Here is a 26,679-nt window from a genome sequence, read left to right on the forward strand (position 1 = left end):
ATTAATAATCCGATCTATTAAATCGATCAGTCACCCCTGTTTGCAAGTGATATGAAATTGTATTGAAATTATAAGTAATACAAAGTATTAACAATGCTATTTACTGTTAATGTTTCACAATGACAGCTAATGTGTAATATACATATACTTACATGTAATTTGACAGTTTTAAAATATTTGCTTACATGTAATTGGAATTTAACAAAAGTGAGATACAGCTGTTCATTTTCTGACACTTGTTTGAAAGAAATATTTTGAAACTCCTCCCCCTCCCATATTTTTTGGTATAAACTTGCGACTAAAATGATGCAGTAAACTTGTAGATTATGTTGGGGTGTTATTCTGTGTGCGGGATCTACACTCTTAGTGTTTAATTCCACTCCTAGTCGCACTCTGCAGTCCTCTGATGCTGGGTTGTTCCTCCGGCTAAACTTGTATGCACCTAGGCTGTGGAGCACACTTCCACCCGAGATCAGAGATTCCGATTCCTTGCCCGTTTTTAAATCTCGCCTAGAATTTTGGGCATTTTTGTAGTTTTTTTTTTTGCAATTATATTTCTTGTTTTTAATATTGTCTACCTTGTTATTATCTGTACATTTTTAGGACTGCATTATTGTTTTATCTGTCCTTTAAGCATTTTGTGATATTTGTTTATGAAAGGTGCTATATGAAATAAAGATTATTATTCTTACTATTATATATTATAAGCATAGCTAGTGCTAACAGGTTCCAGTGGGGACATGACTTGTGTGTGATATATGTACTGGCTGGGTGCTGTATTAAGTAGCTCCCTGTTGAAGAGTCCCCAGGTGAGTCTCTCTTATAAACCAGCCTCCTCTAAACATGGCTGGCTGTAAAAGGTAAATCCACAGCAGCAGTGTGAAGTCTCTGAGATTCTGTAACCTGCCTGTAGGGGATAACCTCTGATCCCAGCACCATTTCAATCCCAGCCTGTCAACCACTATAACCACTGGAGCTTAGTGGGGTGCTGGGACTGAACAAACACACGCACTGACACAATATCACTTGCTTTGTCAAGCTCTGGGTTTAATTTAAAAAAAAGGCTTTCACAAAAAAAATTTAAAAAAACACACACCACCTACCCCAGCCCCAGCCCCAGCCCCAGCCCCAGCCCCAGCTTTGAACACAAACAGGAGCTGCACAGAAGCACAGCAAGTTCACCAACAAAGCGGTTCTGACAGGAAGTCTTGACAAGTTCCTTCTCCAAGTATTCACCCCTAATTCTGGAGGGATTTTACGCAGCGTGTAGCAGCACCTGGCTGCCTCCACTGTCAATGCACCCTTCCTGTTTTCAATGCCGAGCAGAATGGCCATCGGCTTCGTCAGAGTGACCAGCACAGCAGGGCTGCAAACAGCCAGCTCCGGGGGGGAAGGGGTTAACGACGCAGCGTGTCACTTACTGCCGCGAGGATTCATTCTGGGGTTTTTTGTTGTTTTGTTTCTCAAAAGTGCCCAAAAACTAGAAAGTAAAAAAAACAGTATCACAAATCTTGAGGTTGATTCAATTAATCAAAAAAACCGAGTTACCCCGTGGAGAATGGAAACCAGTTTCTGTACCCGTATGACGCAGTCCCAGTTCAAACCCCAGGACTCCCCAGTGAAGGACCGGCTCACTGCTGTATTAATCCAGAGCCCCCTGCCCTTCGATGACAGTGTGAGAGCGAAGCGCACAGGAGTCCCTGACATCGCATCTCGCCATGGAGTCTATCAATACAAGCTTCATTAGCCAGTGTGTACAGGTAACAAGCTCAAGGATGTCTTACTAAACTCATAGTAAAACCAGGAATGGATCAAGATGCTGGGCAACTGGTTTTATTTCCATCCCAGACTGGCTCTCTGGCTGGTTCCAGGGTTTATAATTAAGAAAGTTACTGCTTGTTTTAAACACGGGCTGCTGCTGCTGTTAAATGCGTTGCCAGACGATCGAGATGCTGAGTTCACAGCTGTGCATGGGATCACTGTAGATCAGGGCTCACAATCAGGGTCGCTGCGGGTCAGACAGACTCGCCCCTCTGATATGCTGGGGTCAGACTCGGGGACTCTGGATATGCTGGGGTCAGACTCGGGGACTCTGGATATGCTGGGGTCAGACTCGGGGACTCTGGATATGCTGGGGTCAGACTCGGGGACTCTGGATATGCTGGGGTCAGACTCGGGGACTCTGGATATGCTGGGGTCAGGGTCAGGTCCCTCCTGTAGCTGTGCGCTGGGGTCAGGGGTCATGGCTAGGCTCGTGTGTCCAGGTTCCTCATGTACTCCTGCAGAGCCTGCAACCGAGCGTCGATCTCAGAGAGGTCAGCGCCAGGGCCAAACGAGTTTTCTGAAGAGACACACACAGGCACAGCGTTACACACCGATACTGTGATAACTACACACACACACACACACACAGAGTGTTAAACTCGCAGAGATGGCACATTAAAATCACTGACGCTATATCCTTAACTACACATAAAAACTACACTCCCTCAGACACACCCACACCCACCCAGCACTCTCACTTAATCAGTAGCACTGGAAATAAACTGGGTTAAAAAATATCACACAAACAATGCATTTTCATTTTAAAAATAAAACTAAATACATTAGTACTTCTGTTATTGTTACTGAAGAGTTTATGAAAAGATAGAAATAGAGCTTTACTGATTTTCATCATCAATTTTGAACCATTCAACTAAAAAAAAAAAAAAAAAAAACCCTGTTAATACAAAAAAAAATAAATGTGCTTGAACGGCAACATCGTGCGGCACTATTCAGCGAGTTTCAGAGCAGGATCTGAAAGCCTTTGACAGCGGCAGGGAGAGGGGTCATTACGGAGTGCAGCTCAGGTCAAGGCTATAGAAACACTCAGCTGGGAGACGAGTGGAAACACTTGACAGCAGGGAAGTGCTTTCACAAGCGATTCCACTGCACAGCGGGGTAACCCGTCTGCCAGGCTCTATTAGGATATCAGCAGAACTGAAGGGGTTCTGAAGAAGTTGTTGTGGGTTCTGTTTTGTTAGAGGAGGGTTCTATTCTGGTTCTGTGTTGTGTGTAGGGGTTGGTTCTGTTCTGTTTTGTGTAGGGGTCGGTTCCGCACCTTTATCACTGGAGCGGTTCTTCCGGGTCGGAGTGCTGGACATGCGCTTCTTAGGACCACGGGACCCTCTGCGAGGCTGTAAGAGAGGAGTGAGGGAGGGAGAGAGAGAGAGTCTGTGTAAAAATACTGAGCCACTTTTGACCCAGCACAGACAGACAGACAGACAGAGAGAGAGAGAGAGACAGAGAGAGAGAGAGGCCCTGCAGAGAGCTGAGGTGCTCCGAGTTGTACTCACCAGTCCAGGAGCGTTCCACAGCACAGAGCCGAGGGGCCGACCTGCCTTCCTGCCTCCGAGACCAGCACTGAAACACAGAGATAGAGCAGCACTCAGACACAGTCTACACAGCACAAACACAGAGAAAGCAGCACTCACACAGTCTACACAGCACTGAAACAAAGACAGAGAGCAGCACTGAAACACAGAGCAGCACTCACAGAGAGCAACACTCTCGCAGTCTACACAGCACTGAAACAGAGAGAGCAGCACTTAGATAGTCTATACTGCACTGAAACACAGAGAACAGCAGCACTCAGTCTACACAGAGGGAGTGAGACCACCACACAGACACATTCTGCATAGCACTGAAACACAGAGAGCAGCACTCACACAGTCTACACAGTGCTGAGACAGAGAGCAGCACTCACACACAGTATCAGCACCGAGACACAGCACCACTCACAGTCTACACAGCGCTGAGACAGAGAGAGCAGCACTCACACACAGTCTACACAGCGCCGAGACACAGCACCACTCACAGTCTACACAGCGCTGAGACAGAGAGCAGCACTCACACAGTCTACACAGTGCCTAGACAGAGAGAGCAGCACTCACACACAGTCTACACAGCGCCTAGACAGAGAGCAGCACTCACACACAAGCTACACAGCGCCTAGACAGAGAGAGCAGCACTCACACACAGTCTACACAGCGCTGACAGAGAGAGCAGCACTCACACACAGTCTACACAGCGCCGAGAGAGAGCAGCACTCACACACAGTCTACACAGCGCTGACAGAGACAGCAGCACTCACACACAGTCTACACAGCGCTGAGACAGAGAGAGCAGCACTCACACACAGTCTATACAGCGCTGAGACAGAGAGAGCAGCACTCACACACAATCTACACAGCGCTAACAGAGAGAGCAGCACTCACACACAGTCTACACAGCGCAGAGACAGAGAGCAGCACTCACACACAGTCTACACAGTGCTGACAGAGAGCAGCACTCAGTCTACACCGCGCTGAGACAGAGAGCAGCACTCACACACAGTCTACACCGCGCTGACAGAGAGAGCAGCACTCACAGTCTACACAGCGCTGACAGAGAGAGCAGCACTCACACACAGTCTACACAGCGCTGAGACAGAGAGAGCAGCACTCACACACAATCTACACCGCGCGGACAGAGCAGCACTCACACAGTCTACACCGCGCTGACAGAAAGAGCAGCACTCACACAGTCTACACAGTGCTGACAGAGAGAGCAGCACTCACACAGTCTACACCGCGCTGAGACAGAGAGAGCAGCACTCACACAGTCTACACCGCGCTGAGACAGAGAGAGCAGCACTCTCACACAGTCTACACCGCGCTGACAGAGCAGCACTCACACACAGTCTACACAGCGCTGAGACAGAGAGAGCAGCACTCACACAGTCTACACAGCGCTGACAGAGAGAGTAGCACTCACACACAGTCTACACAGCGCTGACAGAGAGAGCAGCACTCAGTCTACACAGCTCTGAAACAGCAGCACTCACACAGCGTACAAAGCACCGTAACAGAGCAGCACTCAGTGTACACAGAGACCAGCACTGACACAGTCTACACAGCTCTGAAACAGAGCTGCACTCAGACACAGCTACACAGAGACAACCATCACATTCTACACAGCACCGAGACACAGAGAGTGAGAGAGCAGCACTCACAAGGTCTGCAGTGCTGAAACAGAGAGAGAGAGAGAGAGAGAGAGAGAGAGAGAGAGAGAGAGAGAGAGAGAGAGAGAAGCACTAAGACAGTCTACACAGCGAGAGAGAAAGAGAGAGCAAGTACTGAGACACACTGTCTACACAGCAATGAGACTGATAGACAGATAGACACACAGACAGAATGTCAAACAGGCTGGCAGATAATTAGAAAGACACATACAGAAAAACAAACAGACAGACAAGAGACAGACATAGACCAACTGACCTAGAGGGGAGTGGCTGTGCCAACTCCTCCAGCTCGGCCAATGAGCTTGCAGAAGACCGTCTGCTCCTTGCACTCTCCACCGAGGAACTCCGCCCCCTTCCTACAGACCCTACCCTCCTGCCCAGGGGGCGTGTCTCTCTGGAGCGGGGCCGCCCCCTCTCACTACTGGGGGGAGTGGCCAGCAGGTCCCGACGAACCTTTCGCTGGCTGAAGAGAGGAGAGAGAGAGAGACAGAGAGGGAGGTAGGGGACACAGTGAGTTAAGAGGGAAATAGAAGAGAGGCAGAAAGGGGGGAGGGAGAGGGAAGGAGAGAGAAGTGATGAGGGGGTGGGACAGTAGAGGAGAGAGGTTTGTAGAAAGAGGGGAGACGGTGCAGGAATGGAAGGGGGAGGAGAGAGTGGAGGGAGAGAAAGTTGATTTGATTTAGTCGCATGCAGCTCAGATAGAGTCATTTTGTAAAATAAATAACAAATGTCAGCAGATGAGGGTGCCCTGTTCAGGGATACTAAGATATTCACAGATCCTGACCAAGATTCATCATCACTGGATCAGACACAGGTGAAAGTGCAGCACAGAGAGAGGGTACACTAAACACATACACAACTCCACTACAGCCGTCAGGGACATTCACAGAACTAACTCTTCACATACAAACTACTGAACGAATACGAGAGAGAGAGAGAGCGAGCAGGGGGGTACACTTGGGTTCTCTGCGAGTAAAGTTAAATCGGAGAGAGAGAGAGCGAGAGAGAGCGAGAGAGAGACACACACAAAAACACAGGGGTGGAGTGCTGAGATCCCAGAATTCCCCATGAAGACCCACCATGTTTCTGTTCACACCCCACACGGAGTTAACCATTCACTCACACTGACACAGCCCTGTGACTCATTGATTATTGTTTTACGGATTACACATTGAGGAGAGCTCTGGATTCATTGTGACATCACACACACTGCTGCAAGCCAGCCTTTGAAATATGAATAATAAATAAATCAGGTTTTAAAATCTGCATTTGCCCCCGGCCCCCTCTGTCTCTCCAATTCAAATAGTCTTTATTGGCATGACAAGCAATACAAGTATTGCTAAAATTAATGTAAAATTGAACAGAAATATTTAACATTATAACAGTGCTAGTATGGAAAGGCCTCTACTCCACCCTTCCAATGAGGCTGCAGGCTGCACTGTACTGCACAGAGATTTCTGCTACCTTTCTTTTCCCCTTTCATCAAAAAAATTCCTTTTCTTTCTGCCACCTTGCTAGAATATTTGTCCCAGATTTCTCTGTATTTTGTACAGTGGACAATGCAATGTGTCTGTCTCTCCACTGCCCGTCGCACTGGTTACAGAGTCAAGCCTCTCTGGGCTTCCAGTATAATTTGTGTCTGCCTGTTTCAATCTGCGGTTTGTGGTCACCGATTCTGGATTTGGTTAGGATCTGCCTGTCTTTTGGTTTTTCTCTCCCTCTCCCTCTTACCTCCTCCTCTCCGCCTCTCTCTGTCTCTGCTCCTTGTCCTTCACGTAGGCTGTGGGGTCGAAACGCGGGACTCGGGTTCCTGTGAGGAGCACACTCCATCAGAGCCATGCAGACAAGCAAAGGGCTGCCAAACTCGGTCTCTTCTAGTTTCAGTAACACTGATGAAGGTACTGGAGCCAAATGCTTGTTTGCTTGACTCCGTTTTTGTCCCCCCTCCCCTACACACTCAGCTGGTCAGTGGTCTCTCACCTGAAGGGGAGACGCGTGGAGGAACTGGGCGTGGTCCTGTGGATCCTGACCTCTCCCGTGACCTCTCCCTGTCTCCTCCAGCCCAGCGCTCTCTCCGCTCCCTCGACACTGATCTGACAGGTCCTGCAGAGCCTGCTCTCCCCTGACTCCTCTCCCTCTCTTGGGACACAGAGCGCCTCCCCTCCCCTTCCCCTCCCCCCCGGGACAGGGAGGAGCCAGAGCGCTGCAGAGGGGTCATCCTGCTGTGGAGAGACAGAGGGACACATTTACAGACAGAAACACCCCTATAGCCTCAGAATCCGATAGCCTCAATAACTAAAACTAAATAGTTAAAATCAAGTTTCGTGACAATAGGATAAGCAGTTTTGCAGATAGCTGGAAGCCTGTGCAGAGTGACTCTCGTACCATTTCATCCCAGGCAGGGATTATAATGCTAGTGTGGTGCAGCCTTCCTGAGCTTTAGCCTGTGGTACAGGAGTCTACCCAGCTGCTGGTTTTTTATTGGGCATTGTTACACGCCTCTCCCTGCTGAAAACTGATTCTCTCTCTCACGTTGCTTGACAACTTATTCGCTAAAATCGTCTCTAATAAAAGAGAATGAAATAAAACCCAAATCCTTTAACCTCATTGATTTTCCATTTACAGTACGCAGTGTGATCTTCTTTTGAGGCTCCTTCCCTGAAACTGTCTCCCCAACTAACTCCTGCCATCAATGAGAACCGAGGCAGCTGCTGGCTACTGGCAATCAGAATAGCCCTCTACAAAATCAACCAAATTCAATTCATGTGTGAATATCAAATACTTGTGGTATCAATAATGCTGCCCCCCCCACCGCCTCACCCCTTCCTGCACAGCGCCAGCTCATTGGTCAGACTCTTCACTCGAACCCGCAGACTCCTCTCAGACTCCTTCAACTCCTCCAGCTAGAGAGAGGGAGATGAAGGAAACATATTACAGTCTGTGTGCATTTGCAGTCTCAGTGTTTGTGGACAAACAGGAGCTTTAAAAACTACAGGATCCTGTTAAATATCCCTCTTTCCACCGACCCCCATCTCTCTTTTTCCTCCCTCTTTCTCTCACCTGTTCCTGTAGCTGTCTGTACTCCTGCTCTCTCTTGCTCTGTGCTCTCTTGTTTCTTGTCCTCTCTCTCAGCAGTTCTTCCTCTAGACTGTGCACCACGTCCTTCAGGACCCTGACCCCTCGGGGGTCACTGTGGGGTCGCGACCCCTCTGCCTGCATCCTCTCCAGGGCCCCTGCCAGCACCTCCTTCTCCTGACGCAGCTTAGCCAACCTGCAGCAGAGAGCACCCAGTCAGAGACACACACACACACACACACATAGCACTTTCACACCACAACTCACTGGTGCCTCACCCTGCAAAAATTGCAGTGTTTACAAGAACCTCATTACATTATCTTTGCTGTGTCCTGCGTTGTCCCATATCAGTTATTTTTAAACAGTGCCTTCAGAAATGTTTAAGTAGAAGTTGAAAAAAAGTAAATGCCTAGTTTATTTAGCTATGAATCACCCTTCTCTTTCAGCTCCTCTCTCACTTACTCTGCTAGGTGTGTGCAGCCCCCTCTCCCCTCTCCCCTCTCCCCTCTCCCGAGTCTGTGTGTCTCCGAGTCCTTGCCGGTGTGTGCAGCCCCCTCTCCCCTCTCCCCTCTCCCCTCTCCCCTCTCCCCTCTCCCCTCTCCCCTCTCCCCTCTCCCGAGTCTGTGTGTCTCTGAGTCCTTGCCGGTGTGTGCAGCCCCCTCTCCCCTCTCCCCTCTCCCGAGTCTGTGTGTCTCGAGTCCTTGCCGGTGTGTGCAGCCCCCTCTCCCCTCTCCCCTCTCCCCTCTCCCCTCTCCCCTGTCTGTGTGTCTCCGAGTCCTTGCCAGTGTGTGCAGCCCCCTCTCCCCTCTCCCCTCTCCCCTCTCCCCTCTCCCCTCTCCCCTCTCACTCTGCTCTGAGTCGGTGTGTCTCAGAGTCCTTGCTGGTGTGTACAGCCCCCTCTCCCCTCTCTCTCAGCTCTTCTCTCAGCTCTCTGATCTCTCTCTGCAGCCGCGCTGGGTCTGGTTTGCCCTGGTATGGCAGAGGCAGGGGATAGTGGATTCTGCAGAGATACAGAAACACAGCCAGGTCACGCGCTGAGAGAATACAGCACAGTATACCAGCAGCACAATGAACAAGTCACTGGATCCAACCGTTAGAGGGTCAATCCACAGCAAATGAACCAATGGGCCACACCCCTTGTCTCAGATTCTTTTGATGTCGCACGTGGAAGTACCTGCAATCTCAAAACAGCAGCTCTCGACTCAATAACTGTTACAGTAGCTAACAAAAGAGGGGAGGAGGAAAAGAAGGAGTGGGAGGGAGGGAGGGAGAGATGAGCAGGGAGAGGGGAAAGAGTAACTTATCAAAATAGTTACATACATTTTAGTACACATGTACTGTAAAACAAGAAATTTTGCAAGTAAAAATGTTTGTTAATCTCACGTTTATTAAAAATCTGCAAAATTAATGTGCTGTGAAATATATTATTCATACATGTGCCGTACATTAAAAGAAAAAGAAGAGCAAACATTTATTGCAGCAAAAATTGACCTTGAAGTCCATTAGCCAAATTAAGTTGCTGCAAAAAAATCCTGTTTTACAGCACTTTCATTTTAAAAAACATGATATCTGGTACTACACTGGGTTAAAAGAAATCTCTATTTACAAGCACCTACCTGTCGAACTCCACTGAATAGATGAGAATGAGGTAGCGCTTTGCGTTCAGTGCAGGAGACTTCGCTGCAGGGCGGGGCCGAGATCCAAGCCCCGCCTTCCTGCTCCGCAGCAGCTCCAGATCACTGTAGGTCAGGAGGTCGAGGGTCACGGACTCGCTGCTCTGAGGAAACAGGGATCAGACAGAGGGTGAAAACAGCGACCCAAACAAACACCGATAAACCAGGCCTGCACCCACCCTCACTCTCACTGTGATTAGTCGAATAGGTTGAACAAATCACCACTTACAGTAAAACAAAGCATGAATCAATCTGGTTTATGATAATGCCTGGTGCTCTGTTTTGTAACACTGCGTCGCTGTTTGTGCGCTGCATACTATTTTAAACCTGCTTGGAATTTCTGAAAATGATTTATTAATGTTCTGAAAGCATGCTGCTCGACCGTTTGGTGCCTCTCTTTCACCCACGACCCCAGCTTCCTAACCTGAGGAGGAGCTCTCCCTAACTTATCATCCACAAACATCAACAGTGCTGAGTTTAGAAATAAATACTAGGGGAAACTTCATAAATTCAATGACAAACATTTCAACTGGAAGTCTCTCAGTGTCGTCAGTGTAAATTCAATGACAGAAGTCTTAGAAATACTAAAGGAAACATGATAACTGCCAAAGTCACCTTGGTCAGGGCTGACTCCAGCATGGTGCAGAATATTGCAAACTGCTTGAAGTTCCCAGTTTTCCGTGTCAGATCCTCGATGTCTGAAACAAAGAGAGCAGAGAGGAGGTCAGAGCGGGACAGGGGAACAGAGACACACACAGAACGAAAGAGAGACAAAGAGACATGTCGACCTGTTTCTATCCAGTTTTAAATAACTTTAGCATAAGAGGCAGAAGTGTTAAAGGGACTAGGAGCTCTTAAAATAAACAAATCCCCTGGGCCGGATGAGATCCTCCCAATAGTACTCAAAGAAATGAAAGAAGTTATTTACAAACCGCTAACCAAGATCATGCAACAGTCTCTTGACACGGGTTGTACCGACAGACTGGAGAATTGCAAACGTAATACCGATCCACAAAAAGGGAGACAAAACCGAAGCAGGTAACTACAGACCAATAAGCCTGACTTCTATTATATGTAAACTTATGTAAACTATAATAAGATCCAAAATGGAAAATTACCTATATGGTAACAATATCCTGGGCGACAGTCAGCATTGTTTTAGGAAAGGGAGATCGTGTCTAACTAACCTGCTTGATTTTTTTGAGGATGCAACATCGACAATGGATAATTGCAAAGCATACAACATGGTTTATTTAGATTTCCAGAAAGCTTTTGACAAAGTCCTGCATAAAAGATTAATTCTCAAACTGAACACAGTAGGGATTCAAGGAAATGCATGCACATGGATTAGGGAGTGGTTAACATGTAGAAAACAGAAAGTACTGATTAGAGGAGAAACCTCAAAATGGAGCGAGGTAACCAGTGGTGTACCACAGGGATCAGTATTAGGTCCTCTGCTATTCCTAATCTACATTAATGATTTAAATTCTGGTATAGTAAGCAAACTCGTTAAATTTGCAGACGACACAAAAATAGGAGGAGTGGCAAACACTGTTGCAGCAGCAAAGGTCATTCAAAATGATCTAGACAGCACTCAGAACTGGGCAGACACATGGCAAAAGACAGGCAATAAAAATGTGCATTATAAATATCATATGGAAGATACTGAAATTGAAGCAGGAAGACCTAGGAGTTTATGTTGACTCAGAAATGTCTTCATCTAGACAATGTGGGGAAGCTATAAAAAAAGGCCAACAAGATGCTCGGATATATTGTGAGAAGTGCTGAATTTAAATCAAGGGAAGTAACGACAAATGCATTAGTAAGACCTCATCTAGAATATTGTGTTCAGTTCTGGTCACCTCGTTACAAAAAGGATATTGCTGCTCTAGAAAGAGTGCAAAGAGCAACCAGAATTATCCCGGGTTTAAAAGGCATGTTGTATGCAGACAGGCTAAAATCTATTCAGTCTTGGACAAAGAAGACTACGCGGTGACCTGATTCAAGCATTCAAAATGCTACAAGGCATTGACAATGTCGACCCAGGGGACTTTTTTGACCTGAAAAAAGAAACAAGGAACAGGGGTCACAAATGGAGATTAGATAAAGGGGCATTCAGAACAGAAAATAGGAGGCACTTTTTTACACAGAGAATTGTGAGGGTCTGGAACCAACTCCCCAGTAATGTTGTTGAAGCTGACACCCTGGGATCCTTCAAGAAGCTGCTTGATGAGATTCTGGGATCAATAAGCTACTAACAACCAAACGAGCAGGATGGGCTGAATGGCCGCCTCTCGTTTGTAAACTTTCTTATGTTATTATGTTCTTAAGAGACACACACAGAACTAAAGAGAGACAGAGACACACACAGAACTAAAGAGAGACAGAGACACATATAACAGAAGTCAGGCTTATTGGTCTGTAGTTAGACGCACACGGACAGCGAAACATACAGAGATACAGAAACAGTGTCACTCACACGCTGAGTCAAACTGCCCTCTCCACTGATCCGCACTGAGCATGTCTGACACCTCCACCTCCAGAAGCTCCGCCCCCGATGACACCCTGACCGAGAACTCTGCCCCTCGGAACTCCAGCTCCGCCTGCACACTCGGCCCCGCCTCCATCATCACGTCCTCCAATCACAGAGCACCAGCTGATAGGCTGAGGAGAGGAAGGGGAGGGGTTTATTCATCAATCCTTGATCCATCACTTCAAAACACTCAAGCATACACAAGGGGTACAACAACTACTAATCTGTCCAACAGTCGACTCGTCGCCACTTAAATATATGAATGACTCCTGTATTTTATGTCTGGTTGTTGCTGTTTGTGCACTACATGTTTTAAAACAGTTTGGATCTTTTTATTAACCCTTTGCGGTCCTATATCAGACCAGGTCCGAAATTCCAAAATTCCCGTTCCGGTCCAGTGTCAGACCGTCCAACATCATTGAAATGGCGTCATTCACAGGTCCCTAGTCGTTTTTCTCCGAAAAAAGCAGAGAAAAGCTTTCAATGGCCGAGAACAGCTGAGAGAAGATAGGAAAAGCCAGAAAAAACAGAGCTTTTGAACAGCGTGTGTAAAATAAACATCGCGTGCAAAATCAATTGGACCTGACAGGCGCAGAATTCTATGGACAGCAAAGGCTTAATTTTCTAAAATGTCATTTATATATAATGCAGGGCTGGCCAATCACAGTCCTGAAGGGCCATCCCACTCCAGGTTTAAGAGGTTAAATCATATCCAAACTGCTTCAGGGTCTGGATGGAGGTTTACTTGGGTCAGTTCATTTACAGCAGGGTCGGCACACAGACCAGGAGTGGAAGGGCCAACTTAGGCCACCTCTGTGTTAATGCACTACTGTCCATCTGAAACTGTAAGATTAGTTTCTGAAGTGGGCTGAGATGGGCGCTCCCCCTCACAGTACACATGGTAAACTGGGACGCACACGAGTAGATTATGATCAAGCACTCTTTCAAAATGTTAACAGATGTTTCAATATTCTTTAATTGACCTGTTTAGCACATTAGCCACACAGGTCTCAAATGTGCAGTTTGGAAAGACACACATGTTTTAGCACACTTGTATTTCCATTTTAAAACATGATATCTGCTACAACACCGAGTTCCATTTCTCAGGAAATCTGGTCCACTTCCACTCCTGGGTCATTTCACCTCAGAAGACATTTCTGGATTTACCTGGTAAAAAGACCCAGGAAGTGCAGCGCTAACTGAAAGCATGGCTTGCAAACAGATTTCTTTAAACTAGTGTGGTAGCACATACCATGTTTTCAAATTAAAATACACGTTTGTGTGCCCTTTCAAAACTGCACGTCAGACCTGCATAACTAATGCAAATTGTTTAACAAAACTTGGAAAAAAAATATATATATATATATATGATTGTGCACTTATTAAAAGCCTAATATAGACTGTGCTGTCTTCTTCAACTGTTTTATGTCGATGGAATGTGAGGAATTCCCATCTCATATGTACCCGTCTCTCAGGGGCAGGCATGGAAGACTAATTCACTGTTTTCAATGTTTCAGAGTGTGCATATGCAACTCAGAGAGCTTAAAACGACGGAGCTCTGTGTGTAATACACACACACACACACACACACAGACACACACACGCACACACACAGAGAGACACACACACACACAGACACACACACACACACACAGAGACACACACACACACACACACACACACACAGAGACACACACACACACACACAGAGAGACACACACACACACACACACACAGAGACACACACACACAGACACACACACACACACACAGAGACACACACACACAGACACACACACACACAGAGACACACACACACACACACACACACACACAGAGACACACACACACACAGAGAGACACACACACACACACACACAAAGAGACACACACACACACGTACACACACACACACACACAGACACACACACACACGTACACACACACGTACACACACACACACACAGAGACACACACACACACACACACAGACACACACGCACACACACACAGACACACACGCACACACACGCAGACACACACACACACAGACACACACACACACACACACACACAGACACAGTACTGGTGCAAAGTGTGGAAACAACTAATTATTTCCATCAAGACCAGGGCTGGGATTGTATTGCCTGTGTTTCCTCAATCCTTCCTTACTAAACACCCTGGTATCTCTGAATAGATAATCGTCTCCTCTTTAAAAATAAGCTCAATATTTTAATGAGTAAGACATCTCGCAAGCAGAACGGTCCCCTGAAATGTTCCCTAGACAAGTGGTACAACTGGGGATAGGGAGTTTGTTGCCGGATAATCTTCTCACTAAATATCTTTGTACCCCTTAATAGAAAATCGCCTCCTCTGAAAAAAAGGGAAGAGATGCAATTCGTTTAAATTGAAAGTGCAATGCAACGACATTACAAAAAGTAAACAAACCAGACACACATTAAGGATGTCGTATGACTCCCTACACAGCGAGTGAAGCAGGAGTTGAACGTGTAATCTGGTAAGAGTCACCACACAACATACACAAGTGAACTGTATAACAGCTTACTTTACTGCACTTGATTGAAGTATTTTAAAAACGACAATACAGATTCCGTGGTGATTTCAGCTTTTTCAATTAAAAAAAAAAACACAGTTAATAGTATAACTAACGCTAACCGTCAGAATTAAATTATTGACAAACATGTAAACTAACCAAGGTAATGTGTCTGAAATTGTTAAAGTATTAACTGTTATTATTATTACTAGTTTATAACGTAAAATACATGCACTCACCCGCTTTCCAATGTGAAATTAAAACCCTCAAATAAAAACAATTCAAATAAAAAGCTAATTAAAATATGACAATAAAGTCACGCTGTACTATTTCATAGTTTAAACTGTAATTATTATTGTTTCTCTAGCCGCCGTTCGCTCAGCTTTGTCCTCGCTCTCTGTGTCAGTTTCATCTGTTGAGCGAAGCGGGGCAACAACCGGGAGCCGCAGACACGCCTCGCCCCACCCACACGGGACACCATTCGTCAAAGAAAATACTCACTCGCTATTATTGGACAGAATATGTGTCGATTATGCTAAACGTCACCTTTCTGAACCAATCCTCTATCACTACTATAGTTCTTACAAGCGTGATTGGTTGCATATCATTACATAGTCTTATAATGTAAGACGCAGATTCCTCGCGGATTCGGTACATGCGGTGTCAATCAAGTCCAATTACGACCCTTTCAGCCCGCGTCATCTTTACACACAGTAAACCCGCAGGGTGTTCTGGGATTTGTAGTCGTAGTAGTAGTAGTAATAATAATAATAATAATAATAATAATAATAATAATAATAATAATACGTAAAGTGATAATGTTAATAAAGCTAATAAGAGGGAATAGAATGGATTTTAAAGATGTTCAGCACTCCTTTAAAGGGGCAATGATAATGTTAATATTGCTAATAAGAGGTAAGAGACTAGTTTAAGACTTTTAAAGGGATGATCAGAGATAATGTCTATAATATTCATCTGCGGTGCCACGTTCACGCTCCGGGCGCTTTATCAGGACATGTCCCTGATATTGCGTTACTGTTTGCCCGGATCAGTCTTGACATGTCACAGACTCCACAAGAGGGATCCGGTCAGTATACTTCAATTGGTGCCGAGAGGCAGGCAGAGGAGCATGCTGATGTTCGTTCAAGTTCATCCCAGACATGCTCGATTGGATTGAGATCTAGGGATTGTGGTTGGCTGGGAAGATGCCGGAAGTCTCTGTCATGCTCCTCAAACCATTCACAATTCCGGCACGGTGGACAGGTGCATTATCAGGGTGCAAATGCAGCATTGCTGGGTGGATTTGATCCACAGTGAGGCTTTAGTAAACTATTTGTTCAGCCTTCCAGTAATCAAGAGACCCAGGATATACCAGGAGAACGTGCCTCACACCAGGGTGGTGCCAAATCCAACAAGGCAGACAGACAGGTCCTAATAAAGTGGCCAGGCAGTGTATGCATGAGACTAGCTTTCAGCAACAATGACCTGCAGTTCAAAAACACACACAACGCTTTCTCTTCCAAACCCAAAGGAATCGTTAAAAGCAAAGCATGTAGTTTGCATTGTACAGCATGCAGTTTGCATTGTACAGCATGCAGTTTGCATTGTACAGCATGCAGTTTGCATTGTATAATGTGATATCTTGTAACAATTGTAAGTCTTCCTGGATAAGGGTGTCTGCTAAGAAATAAAATCATAATAATAATAATTTGTACAGCATGTAGGCTCAGAATTAGTACCACAGTACAGTACATAAGAATATAAGAAAGTTTACAAACGAGAGGAGGCCATTCAGCCCATCTTGCTCGTTTGGTTGTTAGTAGCTTATTGATCCCAGAATCTCATCAAGCAGCTTCTTGAAGGATCCCAGGGTGTCAGCTTCAACAACATTACTGGGGAGTTGGTTCCAGACCCTCACAATTCTCTGTGTAAAAAAGTGCCTCTTATTTTCTGCTCTGAATGCCCCTTTATCTAATCTCCATTTGTAACCCCTGGGTCGACATTGTCAATACCTTATAGAATTCTGAATGCTTAAATCAGATCACCACATAGTCTTCTTTGTTCAAGACTGAATAGATTCAATTATTTTAGCCTGTCTGCATACAACATGCCTTTTAAACCCGGGATAATTTTGGTCGCTCTTCTTTGCACTATTTCTAGAGCAGCAATATCCTTTTTGTAACGAGGTGATCAGAACTGAACACAATATTCTAGGTGAGGTTTTACTAATGCATTATAAAGTTTTAACATTACTTCCCTTGATTTAAATTCAACACTTCTCACAATATATCCAAGCATCTTGTTGGCTTTTTTTTTATAGCTTCCCCACATTGTCTAGATAAGACATTTCTGAGTCAATATAAACTCCTAGGTATTTTTCATAGACTCCTTCTTCAATTTCGGTATCTCCCATATGATATTTATAATGCACATTTTTATTGCCTCCGTGCAGTACCTTACACTTTTCTCTATTAAATGTCATTTGCCATGTGTCTGCCCAGTTCTGAATGCTGTCTAGATCATTTTTGAATGACCTTTGCTGCTGCATTAGTGTTTGCCACTCCTCCTATTTTTGTGTCATCTGCAAATTTAACAAGTTTGCTTACTATACCAGAAACTAATTCATTAATGTAGATTAGGAATAGCAGAGGACCTAATACTGATCCCTGTGGTACACCACTGGTTACCTCGCTCCATTTTGAGGTTTCTCCTCTAATCAGTACTTTCTCTTTTCTACATTTTAACCACTCCCTAATCCATGTGCATGCATTTCCTTGAATCCCTACTGCGTTCAGTTTGAGAATTAATCTTTTATAAGAACATAAGAAAGTTTACAAACGAGAGGAGGCCCCATTCAGCCCATCTTGCTCGTTTGGTTGTTAGTAGCTTATTGATCCCAGAATCTCATCAAGCAGCTTCTTGAAGGATCCCAGGGTGTCAGCTTCGAACAACATTACTGGGGAGTTGGTTCCAGACCCTCACAATTCTCTGTGTAAAAAAGTGCCTCCTATTTTCTGTTCTGAATGCCCCTTTATCTAATCTCCATTTTGTGACCCCTGGTCCTTGTTCCTTTTTTCATGTTGGACTCAAAAGCTTTCTGGAAATCTAAATAGACCTAATACTGATCCCTGTGGTACACCACTGGTTACCTCACTCCCTTTTGAGGTTTCTCCTCTAATCAGTACTTTCTGTTTTCTACATGTTAACCACTCCCTAATCCATGTGCATGCATTTCCTTGAATCCCGAGTGCATTCAGTTTGAGAATTAATCTTTTATGCAGGACTTTGTCAAAAGCTTTCTGGAAATCTAAATAAACCATGTCGTATGCTTTTCAATTATCCATTGTCGATGTTGCATCCTCAAAAAAATCAAACAGGTTAGCTAGACATGATCTCCCTTTCCTAAAACCATGCTGTCTCCCAGGATACTGTTACCATATAGGTGAACGAAACAGGTGAAGAAACAGCTGCATGAGTTTGTGATGATCACTGCTTCTCTTAGACTGTGGATAATGGCGATCCACACAAACCCAAGCAGCTGTTTCTTCACTTGTAATGGTAAATTAGCCCAGTCAACACCAGTGACTCTCACCTGTGGAGAGCTTAATCTGAATAAAAGAATAATGGGTTTGTGCAGCTCTACTCTGGAACACCTAAAACACCCAATATCACCCAGAGAAATACAGAAAACACATCCGAAATCATCTCTCTTCTTTCTAGGTTAGATCACTGCAGTGTTTTCTCATAGACTACAGTAATGGTTTCATGTTGTGTGTTTGCAGAACACTCCAATAAAGATTCTACTAGAACCCTGTAAGAGAACCATTTTTGCTCTAGCTGGCAGTCAAAGGTTTAAAGCCGTGCTGGTGGCAATTATTGAGTGAAGTGCACTGTGGAGATGGAGCACACTGGACTGCATTGCTGATGCACTGCAGTATAGCACTCCTGTCACAGCCCCCCCTGCTGGGGGACAGCTGTCTGTGCACCTACAACTGAAACTACCTGGGGGAATGGAAACAAACTGGTCAGGCAGTAAAGGCTGCATGGTTTCTGTTCAAGTGGAATGATACTCACACTGGAGTGGGGGATTGATGTGTTCCCTCGATTAAACCCATACAAAAAGTTCACCACAACAGTTTTTCCACAATTAAGCTATGCATTTACAATGGTTAGTTTTACCAAACCTCTCTGTGCTTTACATTGCTTACCTAATGTAAGCATAGGTAAGCACTGCAAAGCACAAAGGGGCATGACAAATCAGGCTATACTATGGGAACTGAATAAGAACGTGGTTTTATAACAAAGATTAGTGCTGATCAGTGTCTGGGAAGCCCCATTGGAGGCGGTGTGATCCAGTGATTAAAGAAAAGGGCTTGTAACCAAAAGGTCCCCGGTTCAAATCCCAGCTCACTCACTGTGTGAGCCTGAGCAAGTCACTTCACCTCCTTGTGCTCCATCTTTCGGGTGAGATGTAATTGTAAGTGACCCTGCAGCTGATGCATAGTTCACACACCCTAGTCTCTGTAAGTCGCCTTGGATAAAGGTGTCTGCTAAATAAACTAATAATAACAATTCATAATAAAGTGGAGCCAGGCTGTGTTGAGTACAGGAAGCAGCTGTATTTGGCTACAAAGGCATCGATGAATTCCAGTGTATCTGGGTGCTTTCTTTGCTCTGATAAACATATTTCAGTGTAAAAATGCTAAATCTCTACTCTAATAGAAAAAATAAACAACCAAAAACAAAGTTCTCATTAAAAAATTAAACATCCCCCCCCCCCCACTACCATTCACCATAATCTCAAATAAAATAGAAAAAACACACAGTAGATAATATTCTTCCCCCAAAAACAAAACACATATTTATATCATATTTCATTCTTCAAAGGCAGTAGCAGAAAAGTGGCCAACAGCCAAACTGTTTTTTTTTTTCTTTATATATTAAAATACAAAACAAAGAGATTGGACTCTCAGAACCACTGTCAGCAGCCCCCACTCCCATGTGTACAGCAGTGTGGGGTTTGGTGCAGGTATAAGTCAAGCTGGACAGGAGACAGGGGCACTGGCATTGCTTGCTATAGGACAGAACTTAGAGAAGCTCAACAGACTAATTCACTGGCTTTGCATTCCTGCCTTTCACCTCTCTCTGTTCCAAGGTTGTGCAGACAGACAGCAGACTAACTCGCTACCCTCTCATATGAATAACGGAAACAAAAATTTAGCAGTTCAAAAAAAATCCTTTCCCTTTGACTTCCAGGCACCTCATCCCTCTCCCTCCACACTGTGGCACTAGAGACTGGATCCTGCCTCATCTCAGCTGCGCAGTTTGCGATTGGTCTATCTGACATCACTCTGTGTGTGTGCCTGGGTTCAGAGATACAAAGAAAACCTCCTGCCATGTGCAGCACACACTCTGCAGTCTGTATGTTCGCTCTCTCTCCCTCTGTGTGTGAACGACTCAGGAGAACAATATTTGACTATTCACACAAACTCTGCTTGCAGTGTACTCGGTTGCAGAAATGCCCACGTTCCTGTTCGTTCATGTGACAGAATTCACAAACGCATCACTGCAAGCACATCGTGTAAGAGGGAGTCTGAAATAAATAGGAACACTCTGCAGTGTTTAATTCAGTAACAGCAGGTCTACAGGACTGTATGCTACTGTTTTTAATGGGGAGGTGGGTCCACTTGGTTTATTTATTTATTTATTTTGCAAAGCAGTATTTTGTTTTCCATCTAATTCGCAAATATTTGTTAGATTTTGAACCAGATTTACACACCCAAATCACACAGCTTCACTCCTGAAGGAAACAAAGGCTGAGGCGAGGAGGCAGGGGATCAGAAGTCGTTGTTAACATAGCCAATTTGCATTTGCATATCTTTCAAAACACAACACTACGGATGAACTGCTTCATCCTACTTTCCATCTCTAGCATTGTCTTTGAAACATCTGCACAGATACAAAATACAAGCAAACAGGGCAGCAGTGATAGCGTTGCTGTGCTAATCAGAAGAGGGATCTGGAAGCCTTGGTCAGCACTCTCAGGAGAGACAGGAGAAAGGCAGGCAGAGGAATGCTTCAGCCCCGTCCGTTTTCAAATGAAAAGAAAGCTTTTATTAAAAACAGCTTCTGCTAAATTACATAAAAAAAACAACGATACAAAAATAATACCTGTTTCCAAAGCCTCCTGAACCAACTTTCATACGTGGAATGCCGAGCAAGAGTCAGCTAGTTCATTGAGGTTTTACCACATTTTGGTCCCTGAAGTTTGTTATCGTTTTCTGATGAATCGATCTACCCACTGGCACACCCAGGAGACAGCAGGGGGGGAGGGGGGTGAGTTTGTCTGACAGTGGCTCTGAGCTCCAGTTTAAAGCAGGTTACAGATTGTACTATTTGATTTGTTTCATTTTTCAAGCGTGTCTGGCTGAGGAAGGCTCTTGGTAGAGAGAGAGCGCGAAAGTGAATCTCACAACTGCCGTCACTCTCTCAGTGGTCGCTCGTCCTGTGCTGTGGGTCTTTAGTTTGGCGTCTCTCTCTTAGGAGGAGCCCCTCTTCTTCAGCTCCTCAATGAACGCTGCAGGACACAGAGATACTTGCACATGAGATGGGGAGAAAATGTGTGAGAGAGAGAGACAGAGACAGAGAGACACAGTGGAGAGAGAGACCGACACAGTGGAGAGAGAGCTGTACCTTCAATAATCTCCTCTTTCACTTTCTGCAGTTCTTTCCTCACTTCCTCCAGGATCTCCTGCACAGACAGACAGACAGACAGACAGACAGAGAGATAGAGAGAGAGAGAGGAGACACACAGACAGGTGTTATCACAGGGCAGCTACACCTTGCTGCTGTTGGGTGTTTAGAGCTGAAGGCAGCTTGTCTTCATGTAGTGGCATGTATGCAATATTTTTTGGGTCACTTTTTAAAAGCCCTTTATCAGCCTGTGCTTTACTTCTGGTTTCTTGAGAAACCATGTGATATTGTGACCTTTCAACACTGTTGACTGTAAAGGATGGAAGCAGGGTTGAAAGGTCACAATGTCACATGACTTCACAACATGAGAACATGGAAGTTACCGAGAGTTGTTATTAAGAATCTTGGAGTGTCTGACCTTGTCAGACTCGTCAATACACTTCACACATCCGATACTTTCAGTAGCTCAGGACAGAATGTCCCTACCAAGTTCCATCACAGTTAATAAGCAGGTTCTCTACATACCATGCACAATGTGCGATACAGGTGGGTACAGCCAGGCTCCTCTGAACACCCCTAGATTCTCACTGTCAGGAACGTCCATACCAAGTTTCAGAGAGTTGCTAAGCAGTTCTCTAGGTGTGTGTATGCCCTGCACTGTACCTGTGAGATACACTGTGCCCTGTGCTGTACCTGCTTCATTCTGTCCAGATCCGAATCATCAGGACTTGGCCCCTCTGTGCTGTTACTGCTGGTGGTCACTGACTTCACTCTGGGGGGGGGGGAAGAAAGAAAGAAAGAAAGAAAGAAAGAAAGAAAGAAAGAAGAGGGAGGGAGAATGAGAGAGAGAGAGGGAGAGGGAGGGAAGCAGTGACAGACAGAGAAGGGGAGAGAGGGATAGAGGAGGAGAATGGTTAGATTTCATTCCAGTAACAGCCTCATGGAGACCCAGTGCCACAACAGCAGCCGTCCACAGCTCACAGAGAGAGAGAGAGAGAGGAGAGGGCAGGACACTGCGGGGAGCCACTCTGGATCAGTGTGGAGTTGTGAGGGAGGGAGGGAGGGAGGGAGGGAGGGAGGGAGGGAATGACAGAGTGGGGGATATGAGGGAGGGTCTGATTGGCTGTTGATCCAGAATGTCTCCCACACAGCACCTCCTTTCTCTGAACCTTGTGCACAGTAACACAGACACTAGCAACAGCGCTATGGCAACAGCGACATGGTAACACCAACACCCTAGCAACAGCGCTATGGTTACCTCAACTACCTAAAAGAACCAGGATTACCCCAACACCCTAGTAACAGCGACACAGCCACCATGACACCCATAGCAACGCAATACCCATAGCAGCAACAATGCCATGGCAATGCACAGACCGCCCTAGCAACCCATACCAACAAGTCCATGGAAAACTAATAGAGCACCACAGTGACCCACACACCCGTAGCAGCACAGAGACAGACAGAGACAGACACCCAGCGGCCGGGTGGAGGCTCTTGGCTTTGCCGCAGGACGGCAGGGAGCGGGGGGGCTCAGAGTACCTGGAGAGGGGGAAGGCAGACTGGGGGGAGGCAGACTGGGGTGAGTTCATGGAATCCAGGCTCTTCGGCACAGAGTTATTCCTGAGGAAGAACAAACACACTGAGGAGTGAGAGAGAGCCACACACACGAGAGGGAGGGAGGGAGGGAGGGAGGGAGGGAGGGAGAGAGAGAGACTGAGGACAGACAGACTACACACACACACCAATGACAGAGAAAAAGAGACGGACAGACTACACACACATGAGAGAGAGAGAGACACACACACACACACTGAGGACAGACAGACTATACACACACACACACACACCAAGGACAGAGAGAAAGAGACGGACAGACTACACACACACCAGAGACAGAGAGAGAAAGACAGAAATTACACTCACCAAGGAGGAGGAGAGAGAGAGAGAGAGAGAGAGAGAGAGAGACAGACCACACACACACACCGAGGAGAGATAGACAGACTACAGCAGGACCTCAGACTTGTCAGAATGAAACACAGACAGAGCTCCACAGAGTTTCAGAAGAACTGGAGGCCATTCAGCCCATCAGTGCTCATCCGGTTCCTAGTAGCTAATTGAACTGAAAACATGACTAGGCAGCCCATTCCATCCCCTCACCACTCTCTGTGTGAAGAAGTGTCTCCTTCAACAACATGACTAGGCAGCCCCTTCCATCACCTCACCACTCTCTGTGTGAAGAAGTGTCTCCTTCAACAACATGACTAGGCAGCCCCTTCCATCCCCTCACCACTCTCTGTGTGAAGAAGTGTCTCCTTCAACAACATGACTAGACAGCCCCTTCCATCCCCTCACCACTCTCTGTGTGAAGAAGTGTCTCCTTCAACAACATGACTAGGCAGCCCATTCCATCCCCTCACCACTCTGTGTGAAGAAGTGTCTCCTTCAACAACATGACTAGGCAGCCCCTTCCATCCCCTCACCACTATACGTGTGAAGAAGTGTCTCCTTCAACAACATGACTAAGCAGCCCCTTCCATCCCCTCACCACTCTCTGTGTGAAGAAGTGTCTCCTTCAACAACATGACTAGGCAGCCCCTTCCATCCCCTCACCACTATCTGTGTGAAGAAGTGTCTCCTTCAACAACATGACTAGACAGCCCATTCCATCCCCTCACCACTCTCTGTGTGAAGAAGTGTCTCCTTCAACAACATGACTAGGCAGCCCATTCCATCCCCTCACTACTCTCTGTGTGTGAAGAAGAGTCCCCTTCGCTCTGTCTAAGTCAATCTCCACTTCATTTCCACCTGTGTCTTACTGCACTTAAAGTATTGGTTCGGGTTAACTATGTCTTAAGACTTTAAAGACTTCCATCATGTCCTCCTGATTCTTCTTTGTTTCAGATAAATAGATTCAGTTCTTTCAGCCACAATGTCCTTTTGGTGCTGTGGTGAGCAGAATTGGACACAGTGTGGTCTCACCAGAGCAGTACACAACCTCATCAGAACCTCCTTGGATTTGTACTCTACACTTCTGGATGTGTATCACACAGTTTGACACACACTCACTGCCAATACAGCGAATACAAAATAAAAAGGATACTGTCAGCATCACCAGACAAAACACTCCAGTAAATCACTGTGACCAAGACACTGCATACACCCCCAAGATTCTCATACATTCAATAACCTGTGTTAAAAGAATGTCTGTACCAAGTTGGAGAGGGAAAGGGTTCATTTCTCTAGTGCTTTGAAGAGTATGAAGGCACGATCTCAAATCCTCACATGACCCCAATAGGACAGCCACCTTGGGTCAGAGGTGAACGTGAAGGCGCCAGTAGATTTTGCCTGTTTCCCCAACGCTGAAGGTTGGAAGTTGCAGCTGGAATGGTCCATGAGATCAGCAGGGGTGGAGTGACAGACCCATACAAGCTGCCTTACTGGGACATTAATGGTTCAGTCCAGATGCATGTCAGCCTACAGGTGCTGTGTCGTGGCGAGAATATGTATTCAAAATAAAAAAAAGTGCCACCCGAGAAACTAACGGCAGCAGCGTTAAAGGGTTAAAAGCCTTTTACTTTGTTCAGATTGTTGCCATTTGACTTCTTGCTTTTCTGTTTCAGTATTATTTTCTTACAGGTGTGTTTGTGTTGCTTTGTTTTGAGTTCTGAACAGTGGAATCAGGCGTGGTGTTTGGTGCACTGGATGACATCTGTACACAGGAGAAGCAATGCTGGAATACTGGCAAATACTTCACTGTGATTGGTTGATTTCTGATGTGGTTTACTATGATATTAAATAAATAGAACACGTGCAGACACACACAGAGTGGAGAGAGAAAAAATGACATTGTAAGTCCCGATTCTGTGAAACTTTTCCTTAAGTGAAGAACTCAATAATTATTATACTTAACATGCCCTGCTGTTGTGGGGGTCGGGGGGGTTCAGTGTGAAACAGAGACGCGTTACCTGGGCATTGTGGCTGCTTTCTCCCAGGGTCTCCTTATCGAATCTGAGAGCAAGAGAGCGAGACAGACAGAGAGAGAAACAGAGAGAGAGAGAGAAAGAGAGAGACAGAGAGAGAGAGAGAGAGCGAGACAGAGAGAGAGAGAGCGAGCAAGCAATCGAGCGAGCGAGAGAGAGAGAGAGAGACAGACAGAGAGACAGAGCGAGAGAGAGAGAGAGAGAGCGAGAGAGAGAGAGACAGAGCGAGAGAGAGAGAGAGAGAGAGAGCGAGCAAGCGCGAGAGAGAGAGACAGAGGGAGAGAGAGAGAGAGAGAGAGAGAGAGAGAGAGAGAGCGAGAGAGCAAGCAATCGAGCGAGTGAGAGAGAGAGAGAGAGAGCAAGCGCGAGAGAGAGAGGCAGAGAGAGAGGGAGAGAGAGAGAGAGAGACAGAGAGACAGAGAGAGAGAGAGAGAGAGAGAGAGACAGAGAGACAGAGAGAGAGCAAGCGATCGAGTGAGCGAGAGAGAGCGAGCGAGAGAGAGACAGAGAGAGCGAGAGAGAGACAGAGAGAGAACAAACAATTACACCAACACAACTAGAGCGCGTTACAAAACCACACAGCATCATTCACTATCAGTGTACAATACATAAAGATAAATCAACGATAAAACTAATACAAAGAAAACCTCAATGGAAGATCTGTGTATGAAGTTTAGTTCAATACTACGGCCATGTCCCCCTCTTGGCATTTCAATGAAGTTCAGTCTTAGTTTCCATCCTTCACTCTGGTGTTCGCATTTCTCAACAATACTTCCTTCCTCCCTCCCTCCATCCTTCCCTACCTCCTCCTCCCTCTTTCCCCTCTCCCCTTACCTGAGCTACCGAGGGGTTTAGAACTGGGAGAATCCGAATCGTCCTGGAAAAGAGAGGAGGAGAGAAGCACAGTCACTCTGAAGAGCCAGTTCAGAACTCAGCACCCCCGTCTGTATGGTACTGAATGCATATTTTACAACAATACATGGTATGGCATGGAGCGTGGGAGTATATGGCATGGTATTGTACTGTATAGCATGGTGGTATTGCATTGTACTGTACTGTACTGTTTGGGATGGTAAGGTGTTGTATTGAATTGTATGGTAGAGTGAGGGTTTCATTCGGGGAGACTA

At 45.8% G+C, this 26,679-nt stretch overlaps 2 protein-coding genes across 6 annotated transcripts in view; both read right to left on the bottom strand.

The window, feature by feature from the left end:
• Positions 1-1,030: 1,030 nt before the first annotated feature.
• Positions 1,031-15,345, bottom strand: LOC117395974 (centrosomal protein CCDC61-like). Of its 2 annotated transcripts, none has more exons than XM_059005104.1 (13): positions 15,116-15,345; positions 12,269-12,453; positions 10,405-10,487; positions 9,733-9,893; positions 8,964-9,116; positions 8,102-8,312; positions 7,862-7,944; positions 7,022-7,260; positions 6,773-6,851; positions 5,298-5,504; positions 3,336-3,402; positions 3,101-3,176; positions 1,031-2,341 (listed from the first exon to the last, which is right to left on the bottom strand). In XM_059005104.1, the coding sequence occupies exons 2-13, from the start codon at positions 12,417-12,419 to the stop codon at positions 2,247-2,249; spliced, it is 1,605 nt and encodes a 534-aa protein (XP_058861087.1). In that variant the 5' UTR covers positions 12,420-12,453; positions 15,116-15,345; the 3' UTR covers positions 1,031-2,246. The 2 variants fall into 2 exon arrangements, with proteins under 2 accessions (XP_058861087.1, XP_058861086.1); XM_059005103.1 differs by having other exon boundaries at positions 7,022-7,263; positions 15,116-15,344.
• Positions 15,346-19,475: 4,130 nt separating this feature from the next.
• LOC117397401 (vasodilator-stimulated phosphoprotein-like) overlaps positions 19,476-26,679 on the bottom strand; it is a 41,297-nt gene continuing 34,093 nt past the window's right edge. For 3 of the 4 annotated variants that reach the window (XM_033996217.3, XM_033996246.3, XM_033996236.3), the window contains 6 exons: positions 26,387-26,429; positions 25,538-25,580; positions 23,112-23,192; positions 22,263-22,341; positions 21,570-21,627; positions 19,476-21,453 (listed from right to left, as the gene is read on the bottom strand). In XM_033996217.3, coding sequence (XP_033852108.1) covers positions 21,416-21,453; positions 21,570-21,627; positions 22,263-22,341; positions 23,112-23,192; positions 25,538-25,580; positions 26,387-26,429 — 342 coding nt within the window. In that variant the 3' untranslated portion in view covers positions 19,476-21,415. The remainder of the gene's footprint in view (positions 21,454-21,569; positions 21,628-22,262; positions 22,342-23,111; positions 23,193-25,537; positions 25,581-26,386; positions 26,430-26,679) is intronic. The other variant, XM_033996227.3, reaches the window with a different exon arrangement.

Source organism: Acipenser ruthenus, chromosome 30, assembly GCF_902713425.1.
Source record: "Acipenser ruthenus chromosome 30, fAciRut3.2 maternal haplotype, whole genome shotgun sequence".
Classification (NCBI taxonomy): Eukaryota; Metazoa; Chordata; class Actinopteri; order Acipenseriformes; family Acipenseridae; genus Acipenser; species Acipenser ruthenus.